General features: G+C 36.2%; 1 protein-coding gene across 3 annotated transcripts; it reads left to right on the plus strand.

Annotated features, from left to right (window-relative positions):
- The first annotated feature begins 23 nt into the window (after window positions 1–23).
- TUBE1 (tubulin epsilon 1) lies at window positions 24–17,697 on the plus strand. Of its 3 annotated transcripts, none has more exons than XM_046004059.1 (12): window positions 24–102; window positions 215–288; window positions 895–947; window positions 4,353–4,410; window positions 7,659–7,774; window positions 9,264–9,385; window positions 12,012–12,199; window positions 12,407–12,582; window positions 13,389–13,529; window positions 15,820–15,960; window positions 16,718–16,892; window positions 17,206–17,697. In XM_046004059.1, the coding sequence occupies exons 1-12, from the start codon at window positions 78–80 to the stop codon at window positions 17,362–17,364; spliced, it is 1,428 nt and encodes a 475-aa protein (XP_045860015.1). In that variant the 5' UTR covers window positions 24–77; the 3' UTR covers window positions 17,365–17,697. The 3 variants fall into 3 exon arrangements, with proteins under 3 accessions (XP_045860015.1, XP_045860017.1, XP_045860016.1); XM_046004060.1 differs by lacking the exon at window positions 24–102 and adding an exon at window positions 5,849–6,018 and having other exon boundaries at window positions 271–288; XM_046004061.1 differs by lacking the exons at window positions 24–102; window positions 4,353–4,410 and having other exon boundaries at window positions 219–288.
- Window positions 17,698–18,107: the final 410 nt, after the last annotated feature.

An 18,107-nucleotide genomic window follows, 5' to 3' on the forward strand; every position in this document is an offset into this window, starting at 1 on the left:
GCTGGTAGGCGGAGCTCGCAAGGGAGTTCGAAAGTGGGCGCGGGCTCCCGGGTGCCTGCGTCTGGGCGCGCCGTAGTATGACCCAGTCGGTGGTCGTACAGGGTAAGCTGCGCTGGGGTTCGTGGGTGGGGATGAGCAGTCGGTCACCACGCAACCGAATGGCCTTGTTTGCCATCTAATGGCTGCTTTCTTTCGCTCTTCTCGCTTGTCTCAGTGGGCCAGTGCGGAAACCAGATCGGCTGCTGCTTCTGGGATCTGGCGCTGAGGGAGCATGCCTCGGTCAATCAGGTACCGGCCCCGCCGCCCGGAGACCCCTCGCCTTTCACCGAGACTCGTCCAGCAAGAATCAGTCCATTTGATCTTTTATCTGACCAGTTTAAGGCGAACGGGATCTCCTCAGGAAAGAACAACCTGGTTTTTAAACGGTTTTTTTGGCGTTAGACACAGAACAAACGATGGCCAAAGATCTTAGTCTTAAGGCTCCCTGATTCTCAGGGTCTCACTGTTAACAGGATTCTTGTGAAGAGCGATTAGAGAGTATTGGGGAAGTACTCGTACACTACGTAACATGTGTTATATTCCTGAATTTAATCAGCTTGAAAATGATCACCAGAAATCTAGACAGAGCTTTCGTTTGACGCGTCTGTTCTACAGTCCTGTGGAGACTCCTTTCTTCAGCGCCCTCAGCTAAACTTAATCTATAGATTTTATAGCATTTATTCTTTAGGTGGGAAGAATCAGTCTAAGCACTTTATGGTAACTTGCATTTTTGCAGTTGTTCTCATAGCCAAATACCAACCATTACAGTATTGTGAGACTATTAAATCGAAAGGATTTCATTTGGGAAAGAGGTAAAACTAATCAAATGTTATAAATATACTTTTTTCTTTTTAGAAAGGAATTTATGATGAGGCATTAAGCAGCTTCTTTAGAAATGTGGATACCAGGTAAGATGGCATTAAAGTCTATCACATGGCATAATGATTCTTTTCATGCTATCGGGTTGGGTGAGAATTCTTCAAGGGACAATGAAACAGTTGATAGCTATAAAGAAGTTGTCTGGATTATTTGTTTTTCTCATTATTGAAAGCATTTTTTTTCTCATTCCCATATCATTCATATTTCTCATATTATTCTGCAGAGCAGGACAGCAAGTTTCCTTTTAAGGCCATTTGAAGGAACAAAAAGAAACCTCAGTGTGTCTTCTCTTTATTTTTTAAAGATTTTATTTTTTGGAGAGAGTGCACACTAGCAGAAAGGAAAGGAAGAAGGAAAGGAAGGAGCAGACTCCCTGATGAGCAGGGACCCTCATGTGGGGCTCCATCCCAGGACCCCCAGGATCATGACCTGAGCGGAAAGCAGACACTTAACAAGCTGAGCCACCCAGGCGCCCCTCATGTGCCTTCTTTTAACATGACCTTGAAATAAAGTTTTACTGAAAGACTGATGAAAGTTTCCTTCAGGGTATGTTGTTAATGCGTTCAAGAATGACTAAACTTTGAAAGAAAAAATACATTTTTACACTTCTGTAGTCAGGAATATTTGTAGTCAAGAATATTTGTTGTAGGAATAGAATGTGCTAAAAGAGAAAAACAGTTGTCAGATTACTTTTGTTTATATAAAAAAGAGCACATGTATCTTTTATCTGAAAGTAATTTTAACATTCAAGATACATCCCCCAAAAAATATTTTTTTAAAAAGATATGTCCATAAGCTTTTAAATTTTTTTTTTTTAAGATTTTATTTATTTATTTGACAGAGAGAGATCACAAGTAGATAGAGAGGCAGGCAGAGAGAGAGAGAGAGAGAGAGGGAGGGAAGCAGGCTCCCTGCTGAGCAGAGAGCCCGATGTGGGACTCGATCCCAGGACCGATCGATCATGACCTGAGCCGAAGGCAGCGGCTTAACCCACTGAGCCACCCAGGCGCCCCTGTCCATAAGCTTTTAATGTTTAATCATTAAGTTTGTGTATTTTCAAAATAATTAATAAAACTAAACTGTAGTGAACTTGAACTAAAAACTATATCACGAAGATCCACCTTTATATATATAATTAAAATTCTAGTTCTAAGGGTACCTGGGTGGCTCAGTGTGAAGCTTCTACCTTCAGCTCAGGTAGTGATCTCAGGGTCCTGGGATCAAGCCCTGCATCAGGCTCTCTGCCCAGCAGGGAGCCTGCTTCCCCATCTCTCTCTGCCTGTCTCTCTGCCTACTTGTGATTTCTCTGTCAAATAAATAATCTTTTTTTTTTTTTAATTCCAGTTCTAGTTTGAATTAGTTGGGTATTTAAGGTAAGTTATCTCCTAGGGAAGGCTAATTAGAGGCTCTGCTTCCTTGGTAAATCCCAGAGTTTGACCCTCAGATTTGCAAACTAAAAACTTAACATCTTGTTAATGAGTCCATTGCTTTGCAGTATAGGCAGATAAACCAAACTCAAAGAGAATGGAAAATTGAAAAGCAGAAAGTCAATGTAGTAATTGACAGTAGGAACCATAACTCAGGAGCATCAGATCTTCCTTTCCCTTCGAAAACATTTTCTCTTCTGTAGGGAATCTACTTGAAAAGTAATAGTAGAAGGTTGCTTGGTGATCATGGAATCAGACCAAGGGGAGTTAGATGTATTACCTTAATGACTGGTATCATTTATCTTTATTATATGGAGATACTTGTTATGTAGGATTCCCTCTTATTTGTGAACTAGAACATCCTCTCTCCTAAATACTGTTAAAGAGACGCAAATTTGCCTTTGGCATACTTCCTTTTCTGTGCTTCCCTTCTAACTAAATTCCCACTCTCATCACCTCTACCCTTGATGGCCAGTCCTTTCATTAAGTAGTACTTGGTTGAGACTCAGCCAGGGAGCTATTCTTTCTTTTGAGAAAGGTGGTCCAAGCTCTTTTTTTTTTTTTTTTTAAAGATTTTATTTATTTATTTGACAGAGAGAGATCACAAGTAGACAGAGAGGTAGGCAGAGAGAGAGAGAGGGAAGCAGGCTCCCTGCTGAGCAGAGAGCCCGATGCGGGACTCGATCCCAGGACCCCGAGATCATGACCTGAGCCGAAGGCAGCGGCTTAACCCACTGAGCCACCCAGGCGCCCAGGGAGCTATTCTTTCTTAATAAGGTGACTACATAACTATACTCTCCTGTACTCTATTTTATAATTTAATGTGAGGGCATTCTTATTTCCCAAATCCCAAGTTTATCCAAAAAGGGGAGATGAGTCTTGGCATTTTACTCTTTCTATGTACTAGCAACACCTGGAGCATCTGTTCCATGTTAGTACAAAAAAAAAAAAAAAATTTTCAAAAACAAGAGCACATTTTTTTGTACGTTTCTATATCTATTTGAGGAAATGACCATAGCTTTTTAATAGTGTACTAAGAATTTACCTATACTAGGGGTTAACAAAGCTTTCCTACAAAGGACCAGATGGTGACTATTTTAGGTTTGAAGACCATAAGGTCTGTGTCACATCTGTTTGACTCTGCTGTTGTAATGGGAATGCAGGTATAGCTTACTAGTACCTAAGCAAGTGGGCATGGCTGTGTTTGAAGAAAACTTTAGGAAAATAAGCAGCTGGTGAGAGTCAGCCCAAGGACCATAGTTTACTAACCCAACCTATAGCATCATCTCTGTTCAATTCAACCTCCTTTCGTATATTGTCTTCTTGTGAACTGTATTGACTCATACTCTGTGTTTGGTCATAGGTGTAGTTACTTTAGTTCAACATGGCATTCTAGGAACAGGCTTAGATACTTGGTGATACAAAACTTATATCAGTTGATGTGTGTTCAGCTACAGTAGGAAACCTCAGTAATGGTGGCTTATACAATAAAAGTATCCACTTATCCCATATAAAGAAATCTGGAAATAGGTAATCTAGGCTTAGAGAAGTTCCTTAAAAGACCAATGTACTTTCATTTCATTATTATTGTGTTGGCTTCTTGTCCTCATGTTTGTTTTTTCATAACTATAAAGTGGCAGCCTCCATTCCATGCATCGCATCTTTATTCATGTTCCAGGTAGGAAAGGGGAAGAGTTGGCACCGACTACATCTGGTCCTCTTTATCAGAAAAGCTTCCCAGAATATCTCCCTTTTATCTCATTAGTAAGAACTAGATTACATGGCCAGCCCTAACTACAAAGAAAGCCAGGGCAAAAAGTATTCACTTTTCAGCCTAAGGGGAGGGTAAACAAGGGAGAAAAATAGGAAAGGCACCTTCTGTATGTTGCCTTTTGTGTCTGCCTCACCGGGCCTGTAAGTAGCTTTATATAAACGGGAGTTAATTACCTAACAGCAGTATTAGCCTTTGGGAGATCTTATGACCTTTTCTCATTTTTTATCTTTCAGAGTGGTTGGTGATGGTGGCAGTATTTCCAAGGGGAAAATTTGTACTTTGAAAGCACGAGTAAGATCTGTATACTTGGATTTTTTTATTGTGTGTCTTTTAAAAATAATATTTCTCTAACAATCAGAATAAAATTTTAATTTAACTTCTCAAATACAAAAAAAGTATTTACTAAGCCACATTTTAATATAAATATAATTAAGCAGACATTTATATCTGCCTGGAACTTTAGGGGAGAAATTTTGTGCTTAGAGGAAAAACACTATCTTAGCATTTTTTTAATAAATGTTTCAGAGGAAATGTACATCTGGGTAAATGATACCAAAAGGAGCTTTCTTAATTCTAAGCCTCAGACACATGCTAATGCAGGTTAATTTTTCATTTGAAGGTAATGGAACATTTCTTTGCATCAGTTACTATTCCCAGCCCAAAGCATGGATCGGATCCAGCCACGTTATAGTGAATACCATAACTATTAAGACCTCTTGAACAGGGGCACCTGGGTGGCTCAGTGGGTTAAGCCTCTGCCTTTGGCTCAGGTCATGATCTCAGGGTCCTGGGATCGAGCCCCGTATTGGGCTCTCTGCTCAGTGGGGAGCCTGCTTCATCCTCTCTCTGCCTGCCTCTCTGCCTAGTTGTGATCTCTCTCTGTCAAATAAATGAAATCTTTAAAAAAAAAAAAAAGACCTCTTGAACAAAAATGATTTGAGTCAGTCGCCCATATTTAGTCTTAATCTCATTCCAACAACAACACTTCTGCATTGTTTCTCTACAATAACCTGCTTTTTCCAGTTGTTGATCAGTAATCTTTGTAACAATAAAGAAAAGCAGTTTGGGTGGAAGGAATTGAGACTGTAAGGATCAGACCTGGAGTCGTGGCTGGAAGAGCAAATAGCAATCGTGTTGTGGTACCTGGGAACTGTCTCCTTGTATCCGTAATCTCAGATGTCCTTGGAAAACAAAATTTAGTGGCAGAGACCATGTACTTATAGGCTGTTCAGATGACTAAAACTTGGTATCCTGGAGATACCAAGAGCACTAACATCCCAATCCAAATCTTACAGAAAAAGTAACATTGACATTTCCTAGAGCACTCCCAGTTTGAGCTCTTTCCCAGTACCCTATCAGTGAGCAAGGTAGGAGGTGGAGAAAACGCTATTGGGAGAGAATAAATCAGTGTGTCTCTGTCACCTTTGACTTGTCCTAGAAGGTACTCTTCCATTTCTCCTTAGGAGTCTTGGTATTAAGTGGCTGTGATCACTGAAGTCTTCACAAGATAACTTGGTGGTCAGGTCCCTCCACTGTAATGGGTAAATACTCAGTTTTGTAAATCCTATATTACAATTAAGGGATAGCTCAAAGACCAGAAAGCTATCACCAGGTTGCTGTTGTGGTAGAAAACAATAAACATCAAATCCTGAAACAGCTGTGATTCTAGGCCTTGGATGGCTATGTGAGGAACCCAGAATAATTCCTCCTCATTTAATTAATTTCCAAGGGAAAAACGAATCGAAGGCTTGATATGACTAGAATTGAAAGAATTCTGTGCCATGTCAGCGTTTTCATGTTCAGTGATGATGACAGTGATGATTCTATCAAACCTGACTTCAAGAGGGACTTGAATGTCCGTTTGTAATCTTCCTGTTGCTTCCTTTGCCAGATTACAAGGTAATTGAGGGTAGTCGTCCACAAATTATCATAAATAAATCTGTTTGGGAACAAGGCCGTTATAAGCTAATTTTTTTTTCTTTTTGTAATCTTATACAACTTGTAGTATACTACTGTTTGCCCATACAGTGACGTCCCTCTTATGGTTGATTAGGTGTCAAAAGTCAACATCTAGGTAAAACTTGCATATTATCATAAAATATCCTAGAAAAAGCTTAAATTGCCAGTAAATAACCCTATATAGTCCAGTATACATAAGGTATATGTATATTGCTTGCTATATATAAAAGAGCACATTTATAATATATAATTTTATAATCTTTCTAGTATTCTACTGTGATATGCTATTGTGCAATTAGAAATATATTTCTGACATACTGAGTAAGACTAATTCAGTTGCTTGCTTACAGTAGCATAGTTAATTCCACAAACAGTTTAATTCACATAATTTAAATGGGCATAAGTTGCAACCCCATGGTAGTTAGTACTTCATAAATATCACTCTTGACTATCTCAGTAGATAGGAGAGCATGGTGTTTGATGGTGAAGACTGAAGATTCTGCAGCCAGGCTAAGCGAGTGTGAATCTCCACTCCATCACGTACTAGCCAGGTGATCGCAACTAAGTGATTTAGCTTTCCTGGGCCTCCATTTTCTCAAGTGTAAAGCAGGGGCAATTATAGTACCTATGCATAAGGTTGTGAGGATCAAATGGGGTAATACGTACAAAGCACATAGAAACGCTGTAGGTGCTTAAAGTCACAGGGTCACAAGAACTAAAAAAAGCCCGTAAACCAAGCACTTCCTCCGACACTGAATCAAAGAGTTAATAGCTTTGTAGTGTATTCTAAAGTTATTTCAGAATTTTTTCAGCTTTTTTAAGTATTTATTTTACTTTTTCACTCATCTTCCTCGGTTTAGAAAACATGGGAAGTACAAAACAGTGAGAGTAGGGGATATCCCTGCCTACATTTTGCTGTGTTTCCCTCCCATCTCTTCTATTTTTCTTTCCACACTTAATTTTATGTTTTATATTCTCATTTTCCTCTAAGTAGTAAAGGTTATTGCCCATGTCAATAGTGTTTGTGGTAATGAATTAGGTTTCTTGGGAGTAGGGACCCTGTTTCACCTTCGACCTCTATCCAGGGCCTTGGTTTGCATCTGACAGTAAGTTTACTGATCTGAATTGAACCGTTTTGGGCTGTGATTCGTGAAGAGCAGCATGGTTGTTCCTGCTGAGCAAGTGCATTAACAGACCGTAGATTTATTGAGAATTTTTTTCTGGTTAGCGCACCTTCTAAATTTCCGAGACCTTGTTTTCAAAACATTTACAATCACATAGGCACATGAGTACAGGAGTTGTTAGAAAATCAGTTAAGGGGATTATTCCTCACCCCATACCACGTGGTATTTTGGAGTAGAATGAGAGTTTAGAACACACCTTTTAATTGTATTCCACCTTCTGAGCAAAGTGAAATTACTTTTTTCATTCTTTTAACAGATTCTACATAAAGATTCAAATAAAGATTTAACTAAGCTTAAACTATAAAAAGAACAATGCAACTTTTAGTTCATAAATTCATTTACAGAGTTACTAGGTCTAAAAACATAAGCTAATTTGATTTTATTTCTCTTTCTCAGGCTGTTTTGATTGACATGGAGGAAGGGGTAGTAAATGAAATTCTGCAGGGACCGTTGAGAGATGTGTTTGATAGCAAGCAGCTCATCACTGATATTTCTGGCTCAGGGAATAATTGGTGAGAACATGCTGTATGTAAAAAATTGTCATCTGAAAAAACTGATCTTTCCTTCATTCTAACAGGTCCTGCTTACATGAAAACAAGATCTACCTGCCAGACCTGCCTCTAGGCTTTTCGGCCCTTCATCTTTCCCTGGATAAGTGATGGGGTTTCTCAGTGTTGAAAAGCCACCCTATTACAGTTTTTTCTCACCATTTTTTAGGAAAAAATCATGAAAAATTGATTTACTAAATTCCTTGTAATTGATTCTGACATAATACTAATGACAAGTTTTAACTATTTTTATAAACTGTTCTCTTACTTATACTATTTGACTCTATCAAGTTCTCCAATTGGTCAAACTTGACAGGAATGCTAAGAGCTGCAAGCTAGACCAGTGTCCCAGCATTGAAGCTCAGCCAAAGGCTGTGTTTAGCTCTTATATATATAACTGTCTGTTCTCTTTAATGGGGTAAAAAGCTTCAACGAAGATCATTGAAAATTTACATTGAGACTGTTTTTGCTGTTTTTTAAAAATTAAGTAGCTCCTTATTATTTGCAGATCTAATATTTACTATTTTATCTATTTGTAGCCTGTCTCTCAGGTTCCTAATGTGTAGTGATATCATTTCACTAAAGCATGAATTTGCTGGGTGCCTGGCTGGCTCAGTTAGAAGAGCATGCAACTCTTGATATTAGGGTCATAGTTTGAGCCCCATGTTAGGGGCTAGAGATGACTCTAATAAATAAAACTTTAAAACATGAGTTTACATTTTGCGTTCTTAGAAACTCATATGGGGAGAACCAGCCACCAAATGAATTCACCTGCCCACTTAACTGGCTTTTCACTAATTGTGTAACTTTTTCTGTAATTTTTGAGTTACACAGCCTGACTGCGTGTCGTGGGGAACTCATTCATTTGTTTTTTTAATCATTTTTTAATGCATCAATGTGCTCAATGCAAATTTGATTATCAGAAAGGCTTGCAGAGCCTTATGAATATCAGGTTTCTATTGTGTATCATTTCAACTAATGATAACATGTGATCAGTGTTTTCTCCTTTATTAAACCAATATGTTACTTCAAAATTTTTTATTTTTAATGTCTTTCTAGTTGACCAAATTCTGCTCTTCAATATGTAAAACTTACTGCAATCAGTGTTTATGTTAAATGGAGATGAGAAAAACTATGTAATTAAAGTCTTATATTTATACCTTTAAAAAAAAGGGAGAAGATAAATTTAGAAAACCGTAGTTTAATATCCATTGATAATGAGCTATTTTATCAGGATATTTGAGGATTATAGACCTTTATATTTGTTACATTTTTTATCTAGTATCTTTGAAATACTACAATATGATTTATTCATATGAAACAAGAATTATTATAGTAAAATGCTTTTTTAAGTTTTTCTGCAATCTTTTCATTTAGTTCAGAAGTAATAAAATCTTGAAACAATAAATGTCAGAGTATTTTTGTAATTTATATTCTTTTTTTTTTTTTTCAGGGCTGTGGGGCACAAAGTTTTTGGCAGTCTTTATCAAGAACAGATTTTAGAGAAACTCAGAAAGTCGGCAGAGCACTGTGATTGTTTGCAGTGTTTTTTTATAATACATTCCATGGGAGGAGGTAAAGTTATGCACTCATTTCCCTATGGTAATGTGAAAGTGTAAGTGGAAATTCATTTTGCGAACAGTAGCCTATTTTCAGACCTATGCTTAATAAAGATACAACTTTTAGGGGCGCCTGAGTGGCTCAGTGCGTTAAAGCCTCTGACTTTGGCTCAGGTCATGATCTCCGGGTCCTGGGATCAAGCCCCGCATCCGCCTCTCTGCTCAGCAGGAAGCCTGCTTACCCCCTTCTCTCTCTGCCTGCCTCTCTACTTGTGATCTCTCTCTCTCTGTCGAATAAATAAAATCTTTAAAAAAAAAAAAAAAAAGATACAACTTTTAACACTGTATGTGTTTGAGTATATACATAACTGCTTCTTAGTTTAAATTTTTGCCAAATTTTGTTGCTATTACCATTGTTTATAAATTGAAGCCCTTTTAAGAGTCAGTACAACTGAATCTGAAGTTTTTTCTTCTTCTACTTTTAGTTCTTTCATAAAATTTCCAGCTACATTTCAGTGTATGTGAGCTTTCTGGGAATCCTTACTTTGTCTATGAGTTTGCTTGAGTAGACTCATATCCCACCTAGAAACTAAGCATTTCTGGCTTGTTCATAGGTATCCTTGCTAAGAAATATCATACTCTTTAACTGCTTTCCATCCTTTCTTGTGTCCAATAAGAGACATAAATAAAAGAAATCCTTTTAGTCAGCTCCTTTAAACCATTCCTTACATACTAATTGCCTTGACCTAGAATAAGTGATCTGCATTGCTTCCTTTCCCCGGGGAATCCTGTACCTTGCAAATGAAGTATTTTGTTCCTCTGTTTTATGAACTAGACGTATATCATATTTTGATAATTTCCAAAAGGATTAGTGAGTTTTAAAAGAAAAATTTGCCATACAATTTTTCTCTGAGCTCAGATTAAGACTTTATATTCAGCAGATTATATAAATTTATTTTTTTAAAAGATTTTATTTGAGAGAGAGATCACAAGTAGGCAGAGAGGCAGGCAGAGAGAAAGGGGGAAGCAGGCTCCCTCCCAAGCAGAGAGTCCGATGCGGGGCTTGATCCCGGGACCCTGAGACCAGGACCGGAGCCGAAGGCAGAGGCCCAACCCACTGAGCCACTCAGGCGCCCCATAAATTGATTTTTATACATACTATTCAGTATGATAACATTTTAAAATTAAAGTGATAATTTCTATGTAACCATGCCTTTGGAGGACCATCGTAATCATTAAGAAACAAATTCTCTATTTACTAGTATAATTAACCTAAAAGTTTGGGTAAGTTTTCAAAAAACCAATTTGATTTATAGTTAATTATAGTGCCTTTTTTAATCTCTCTTTTGTTCAAAATCTCAGAAGACTATATTCATAATTTACTGACAAAAATAAATAACAGTGAGGGTTAAAAATGGTCTCCTTTCTGACATCTAAATCCTAGACTCTGTCCTCACAGGTAATCAAGTTTGCCTATGTCTGTCCTTCCAGATATTTTCTGTGCCTTTAAAAGTACGTGTGCGTATTTTAACATAAGATCATGCAGTGCATATTATTCCAACATTTTTTCACTTTATGTCTTTCCTGAATGTCTTTCATTATTTTCTCTGTCTCCTAGAATTCAATTGTGCTAATATATACTTTTGGGGGACGCCTGGGTGGCTCAGTGGGTTAGGCCACTGCCTTCGGCTCAGGTCGTGATCCCAGGACCCTGGGATCAAGTTGCGCATCGGGCTCCTTGCTCGTCAGGGAGCCTGCTTCTGCCTGCCACTCTTCCTGCTTGTGCACTTGCTCTCTCTCTCTCTCTCTCTCTCTCTCTGACAAATAAATAAAATCTTTAAAAATATATATGTGTGTGTGTGTGTGTGTGTGTGTGTGTGTGTGTGTGTGTATATATATACTTTTTGAAGTCCATTTCCCACTAGTGGATGTTCAGTTGTTCATGATATTTAGTTATTACAAACAAGCCCCACTTGACTATCTGGTACATACATTTCTGCCTGTTTATGCCCCTACAGCTGTAGGTAATATTCCCAAAAGGAAAGTGGGAGCAAAGAATACATTTTAAATTTTGATTGATATTAATAAGTACTTCCCTACTTTATTTCACCAATCCATACTAGAAACAATCTATATGGATTTATTTCCTCACACTGTCACTAACACTGAGTATTATAAAACATTAATATATTCAAAATTAGATTGTTTTAACTTGGATTTCTTTGATTAGAAGAAGGGTTGACCATCCTTACATTTAGTCACCACTTGATTTATTATGAATTACATATTTACATACTTTACCCATTTTTCTGTTGTATTATTCATGTTTTTTTGGTTGTTAATTTGTGAGACCTCTTTATTGATGAAATTTAGCCCTTCAAATTTGTGGGAGATATTTTTCCTTAGTTTGCCCTTTTTTTTTTTTTTTTTTTGCCTTTTTCATTTTATTTATAGGTTTTGTATTTGTATGTATATATTTTTTAATTTTTAATGGAATCAAAACTCTCTTCTATATAATGCTCTGGTTTTTAAAATATGTTCCTATCAAAAAAAGCCATAAAATTCCAAGTTCCTCACAATTTTATTTTGAATAGTTTATGCTGGTTTGTTTTTGTTTTTGTTTTTGCAATTTTAATTCTCAGGAACAGGATCTGGACTTGGCACATTTCTTTTAAAGATGCTTGAGGATGAATTCCCAGAAGTATATAGATTCGTGACTTCAGTTTATCCTTCTGGTGAGGATGATGTCATAACCTCACCTTACAATAGCATCTTGGCAATGAAGGAACTCAACGAGCATGCAGACTGTGTGTTGCCCATTGACAACCAAGTAAGAAATGACACTAATTTATGGATATATATACGTTCAGTCTTGTGTTACGCTTATATGTGCATAGGAAACATTCTCATCGTTTTCAGCCTTCCCATCTAAGAGGAAAAATAAATTGTTTTTCTTTCTCTTCTTTCCTTCCTAGTAAAATGTCATCTATGTCCACTCTTGTTAATAGCTTCTCTCCCAATATTTTCCCTTTAAAAGTCTTTATTTGACATCATTAGCAAAATTGACCTGATGGTGAGTTCTGGAAAGTTGGGCACAACTATAAAGCCAAAGAGTCTGGTTACTTCAAGTGCTGGGGCTGTTAAGAAACGGCACCAGAAGCCCTTTGATGCAATGAACAACATTGTGGCCAATTTGCTGCTGAACCTTACAAGGTAATCCTATTAATGGCAAAACTTCCGACAGTTTGAAAACTTCACTTGTCCTATGATGATGCTTGTAGTAGCATTTTTGTATTAACATCTTTCAGGTTCTCTAAGTCACAGGAGGTTTTTTAATTTTATTTTATTCTATCTAGCGTTTTCAGATCTTGGAGTGAAAGACTAGAACTTTAATTTCTGTTACTCCAAAGCATTATTTTCCCAGGTATATTCCGGAGAATATTAATAGGCTTTAAGTGAAAAAAGTTTGTCACAGATAAACACATGAGACCTTGGTTAGATTACAGTAAGCATATTTTTTGCTATAGATTGCCTCATCTTCTAAAGCAGCTAATGTTTATCTCCTTATTGTTAGTTGGTCCAAAATATTTCCTTGACTTTGATCTAGAAGCCTGCTTTGGCATTATTATATTCCAAATTGTAGAGCACATCAGGCAGACCCTTGAAGAATTTAATGAAGTTTATAGAATAATTAAATAATTATTGACCTGTATGTGTTTAATTCAAAGTCTGTTTTAAGTAAGATATTTTTGTGTGAGAAATGTGCAACATAATAGTGTCTTGGTTACACATCATATAATCCACAAATAAGAATTGATATAGATGTTGTGTGTTATACTTTATCTTTATACATGTTATCCATGATACAAAGTTTCACTAATACAAAAAAAGCATATATTCTCTACTGTAGAACGGTGTGCAAAAGGACTTAAGAATGCCTGCTGAATAGTAAAGCTACATTCAAAGTATAAAATTTTAACATTAAATTTTTTTCTCTTGCTTTAATGTTAATTTTTTAGCTCTGCAAGGTTTGAAGGGTCCCTTAATATGGACCTTAATGAAATCAGCATGAATTTAGTTCCTTTTCCACAACTGCATTATCTTGTATCAAGCCTAACACCTCTCTATACACTGGCAGATGTTAACATTCCTACCCGAAGGTAAGATAGAGTAACTTTATTCCAATGACTTGATTATTTGAATTACCTTTTTTTCGAAAGTTTTTTTAAAAAACTTTTAACTCTGGGTATTTTTTCCATGTCATTTTCTTTGTGTCATTTTCGTTATTTGAATGCTTTATTTACAAGTCTTTGTTTAAAAAGTCAATATTAAACTATTTGACATTAAATCTTAATTTTTGAGCTAATGAAATTCGTAAAGATTTGGTTTTTATTGAAAAAGATTTCAGGACTTTGCAATCTGACATACATAAGTCTGAATGCCAATTCTGTCACTAGCTATAGGACCTTGGGCAGGTGCACGTGCCTCATATGCTTGTTGGGTATCTTAAATAAGAATATCTTTAAAGCTCTTACCCCAGTCCAGCACCATAGAAGGCTTTCCAGTGTTACTGTTTATGGTAGCTGCTATGTATCATTTCCAGAACACCTTGTTTTGTAACTGTGTGTCATAAGCATAAAACTTAATGAGTCTACTTAACAAAAAAATGTAGTTGAAAAATATTCCGAGCACATACAGTGATGATAGCTTGAATAGGTCCCACTGGCATCCACAGTTGACTGAAGAAAAAGGGCCTGTCAAACTCTAAGAGGAAAGTATGTAAATGATAAAAACCAGATGAAGGTCTTTTTTGTAGTTTAAATTTTGACAAAGTAATAATTCTATACTATAAATATCACAGTGCTATTGAATAACTTTTATTTAAGCTGTTAACAAATAACCCAGTTATGCCAACTAGTAGATAGGACTCTTTCTGCATGGGACACCGATGACCTTAAGTGACTTGCATTGTATATGGAACATGGTAATCATTCACTGAATGATCACGTTATTATCAGCCCCACATATTAAAACTTAGTGTATTTAAATGTGCATCTTCAGTATGGACACATAGAATGTAAATTGGTGCTAAACTATTTGCTGTACAATAATGATAGTCCAGACATTTTTACATTTAAAGTTAATTCTTAAAAAATAAAGACGGGAAATTTCTAATTAAGTCCAGCATAAAGAAAAAAATGCTTGACTTGGTCCTTCAACCTGAATGTTTCAAAGCCAATTTAACTTCTTTTAACCCTGCTTTTTGGCGTATTTTAATAAAAATTATTCTGTTGCAGCATTTTGTATTCATATAATCATAGTTATAATCATACAAAGGTTTATTTTTAAAATGTGTTTGTGATAATGTATAAGGGACCTTAAAGATTTTATACTCTTAGGGAACTTGTCACAGTATTCTTTCTATCTTTGTGTCTTTTTACTCCTTTTCCTGCCGTAGTATAGATATATCAGCACATGAGCACATTTATCCTTGAGTAAAATAATAAATTGTTCTAAAATTGTACTATTAGATAGAAGTCAGTTTTAAAGCTCTTCAATTTCTTGTAGTGAGAATGGTTCTTGTTGTGCCTTTTATTAATGTTAGTCCTGTACCTTTTCTCATTTTTATCACACAAAAATAAAATAAGCACATATGAGGAGTGTTTTAGATTTCTTGAAATTCCATATTTCTAATGTAAATAAAGATAAGCATCCCAAAATTACAAAAAGCTCCTTACTAGTTTTTATATTTTTTGCAGAGGATAAATCAAGAATGAGTTTGCCCACTTGTTGGATAGTGGTTCTTAATCCTTTTCTGGGTTTCCTTAACTCCATAAAAATGCCCAAATCACATACACACCAAAATTTCGAACACAGTAGCAGAGGATTTACTAACCTCCCACAGCTCTTCATTCCCTAAAGGAGTCTTCTGTTCTTGCTATCACATAACCAAGATCGAATATAAGCCCCAGTAGAGTAGAAATTTTTGTTGCTCACTTCTGTGAGCAACTTCTGTGAGCAGCTCTTGCACTTAGAATAGCGCCTGGCACATAGAAGGCATTCAGTAAATATGTGTTGAATGAGTAGGTAACACAGTGTGATTTCTGCAGCTCTTCCCAGACAGTTTGAAGATTCAGCACACAGAATCGAGAGTTATCTAGGGAACCTGATTATATTTGTACTGAGTTACGTGGAATATAAGAACCAGGGTGGGGGTCTAGGTTCCTGTCTATTATTACATATAATATGTTAGCACCTTCTTCATCTCTTTAAATAAAGGATAAAAGGTGTCCTCCTCTGTTCTTATCAAGATTGTTTTGAGAAAATGATCACTGAAATGTAGGTGTTTGTATGTGAAGTTTCTTTACATATAAGTGACTATCTTGACTTTGTAGTTCTACACAGAAGAAATAATATTTTGTATAAACAGTGATTCTTTCGTTGTTCTAGGTTGGATCAGATGTTTTCAGATGCCTTTAGTAAAGATCACCAGCTAATTCGGGCTGACCCCAAACATAGTCTGTACCTCGCCTGTGCCCTTATGGTTAGAGGAAATGTACAGGTTTCAGATCTTCGCAGAAATATTGAAAGGTTTGATTTTATATTTTCATGATAATTTATGTGTACTACCTGTGACATTGTAGCGTAGTAGTTCAAATGGCCTCTCTTCAAATTCTACCGCTGCCATTTAATTAAAGGGTGACCTTCAGCAAATTACTTAGCCTTATTTTTCTCAGCTGTAAAATAAGAATAATAATGGTACGAAGTTGTTATTTATGGATGGCACCTGGTGGCTCAGTGGGTTAAGCCTCTGCCTTCGGCTAAGGTCCTGAGATCGAGCCCCACAGCGAGCTCTGCTCAGCAGGGAGCCTGCTTCCCCCTCTCTCTCTGCCTGCTTCACTGCCTACTTGTGATCTCTCTCTCTCTGTCAAATAAATAAATAAAATCTGCAAAGTTGTTATTTATGAATAGTGAATGATAAAGGAGATATTTTATTTTCTGAAAGAATTCAGAAAATTTAACTACTGTTGTATTGTTACCACTACACTGCTTGTAAGTGTATGTTTTACTATTTTTTGACAGTCTATTTTTAGGAAAACTACTCTATTGAATTACAAAGTAAGGAAATTGCAATACTTTCATCTTTTCATCCCAGATTTAATGTCCTCCTAACTAAATATCCCTTTAGCTCACTGTCAGACTGTACCATGAGACCGCTAATAGTAAAAAATAGGTTACTTACATTATATACTGGGCAATTAGAATGGTACCATCAGTAATGTCCGCTGCCATATATGGCAGATACTTTCAGAACCTTCATTCTCACCTTTCGGTTTTTGTATCTCAGATTAAAACCTTCTCTACAGTTTGTCTCCTGGAATCAAGAAGGCTGGAAGACCAGCCTGTGTTCAGTACCTCCTGTGGGTCATTCCCATTCATTATTAGCTCTAGCAAATAACACATGTGTGAAGCCTACCTTCATGGAACTGAAAGAGAGATTCATGAGGCTCTACAAGAAAAAGGTAATTATCAATACACCTTCGTAACTGAATGTGTTTATTTTGGCTATTTAAGATGTCTTCTCATGAATTACACTACCAAATCAGGGGCAATCCTGACAGCTCTATTCACTGTACTGATTATAACTGAAGAGGAGAGGTTTACTCAGACTATGTAAAGGAGAAATCTTGTGAGTTTACAGGATTTGAGTTGCCCTTTCTCTTGTAAAGCTGAGTGAACTATCATTTTAATAAAGAATTATTTATGTTTTAGAATAATTACATATGGATTAAATTTTCTGAAAATGGTCAGCATTATCCAATTTTTTATTTATAGGCTCATCTTCATCACTATCTACAAATTGAAGGGATGGAAGAAAGCTGTTTCATGGACGCTGTATCATCTTTATCAGGACTCATAGAGGAATATAACCAACTGGATGCCACGAAAAGCATCCCTGTGGAAGATTTTCCTAGACTAAGCGTAGCTATGTGATAAAGAAACCCCAAGATACAACTTTGATTTTGTCACCTTTTCTTTCTGTTTCAGAATTTTTGTGATTCAGAAAATCCAATTTGCACTTTTCCTATTAGAAGCCACTTTTGTCTTAAAAAAAAAAAGTGATTTTCATTTCATCACAATTTGTGGATGATACCAGTCTGTGAAATTAGTGAAGTCCTACTACCTCAACTTCAAACATTTGTCTTCAGAAAATTCCCCTTTTCTAAAATGAGAAAACAGAATTCTTCGGTATTTTAATTTATAGTCTCATAGTTAGGCACCTAAATACAGTGATAATCATGTCTTCAATAAAGATCTTATAAGGTATATTTTTATATTTATTTATAATTTATTTTTTCATATTGTTTAAATTCTCCTGATTTTTTAAAAGCAAGTACGAGGAGTAGTAGAACACAATATAAACACATCTATGTAATACCACTAATTTTTCAGGGATAGGTTTTATTACCTCTATAACGGAGGTTTTGGTTTCTTCTTTGGGTAACCACATGTTTGCACTCAAAGAATCCAAATTTACATTTATTTTAACCTGTATATATATTAAATTATCTTTAAAACTTTTTTATTAAAACAGTTGATTTCATAATAATAAATGTCTATTTTTAAGCAGTATTACTTGTTATTGGATTTGCTTATTACCATTTATATAAACAAAACATTACTTAGCTTGACATCTTCTAAAGTTTACAGGAAAATGGCTATAATAGTCTAGGGAA

This window comes from Meles meles, chromosome 5 (genome assembly GCF_922984935.1).
Source record: "Meles meles chromosome 5, mMelMel3.1 paternal haplotype, whole genome shotgun sequence".
NCBI lineage: Eukaryota > Metazoa > Chordata > Mammalia > Carnivora > Mustelidae > Meles > Meles meles.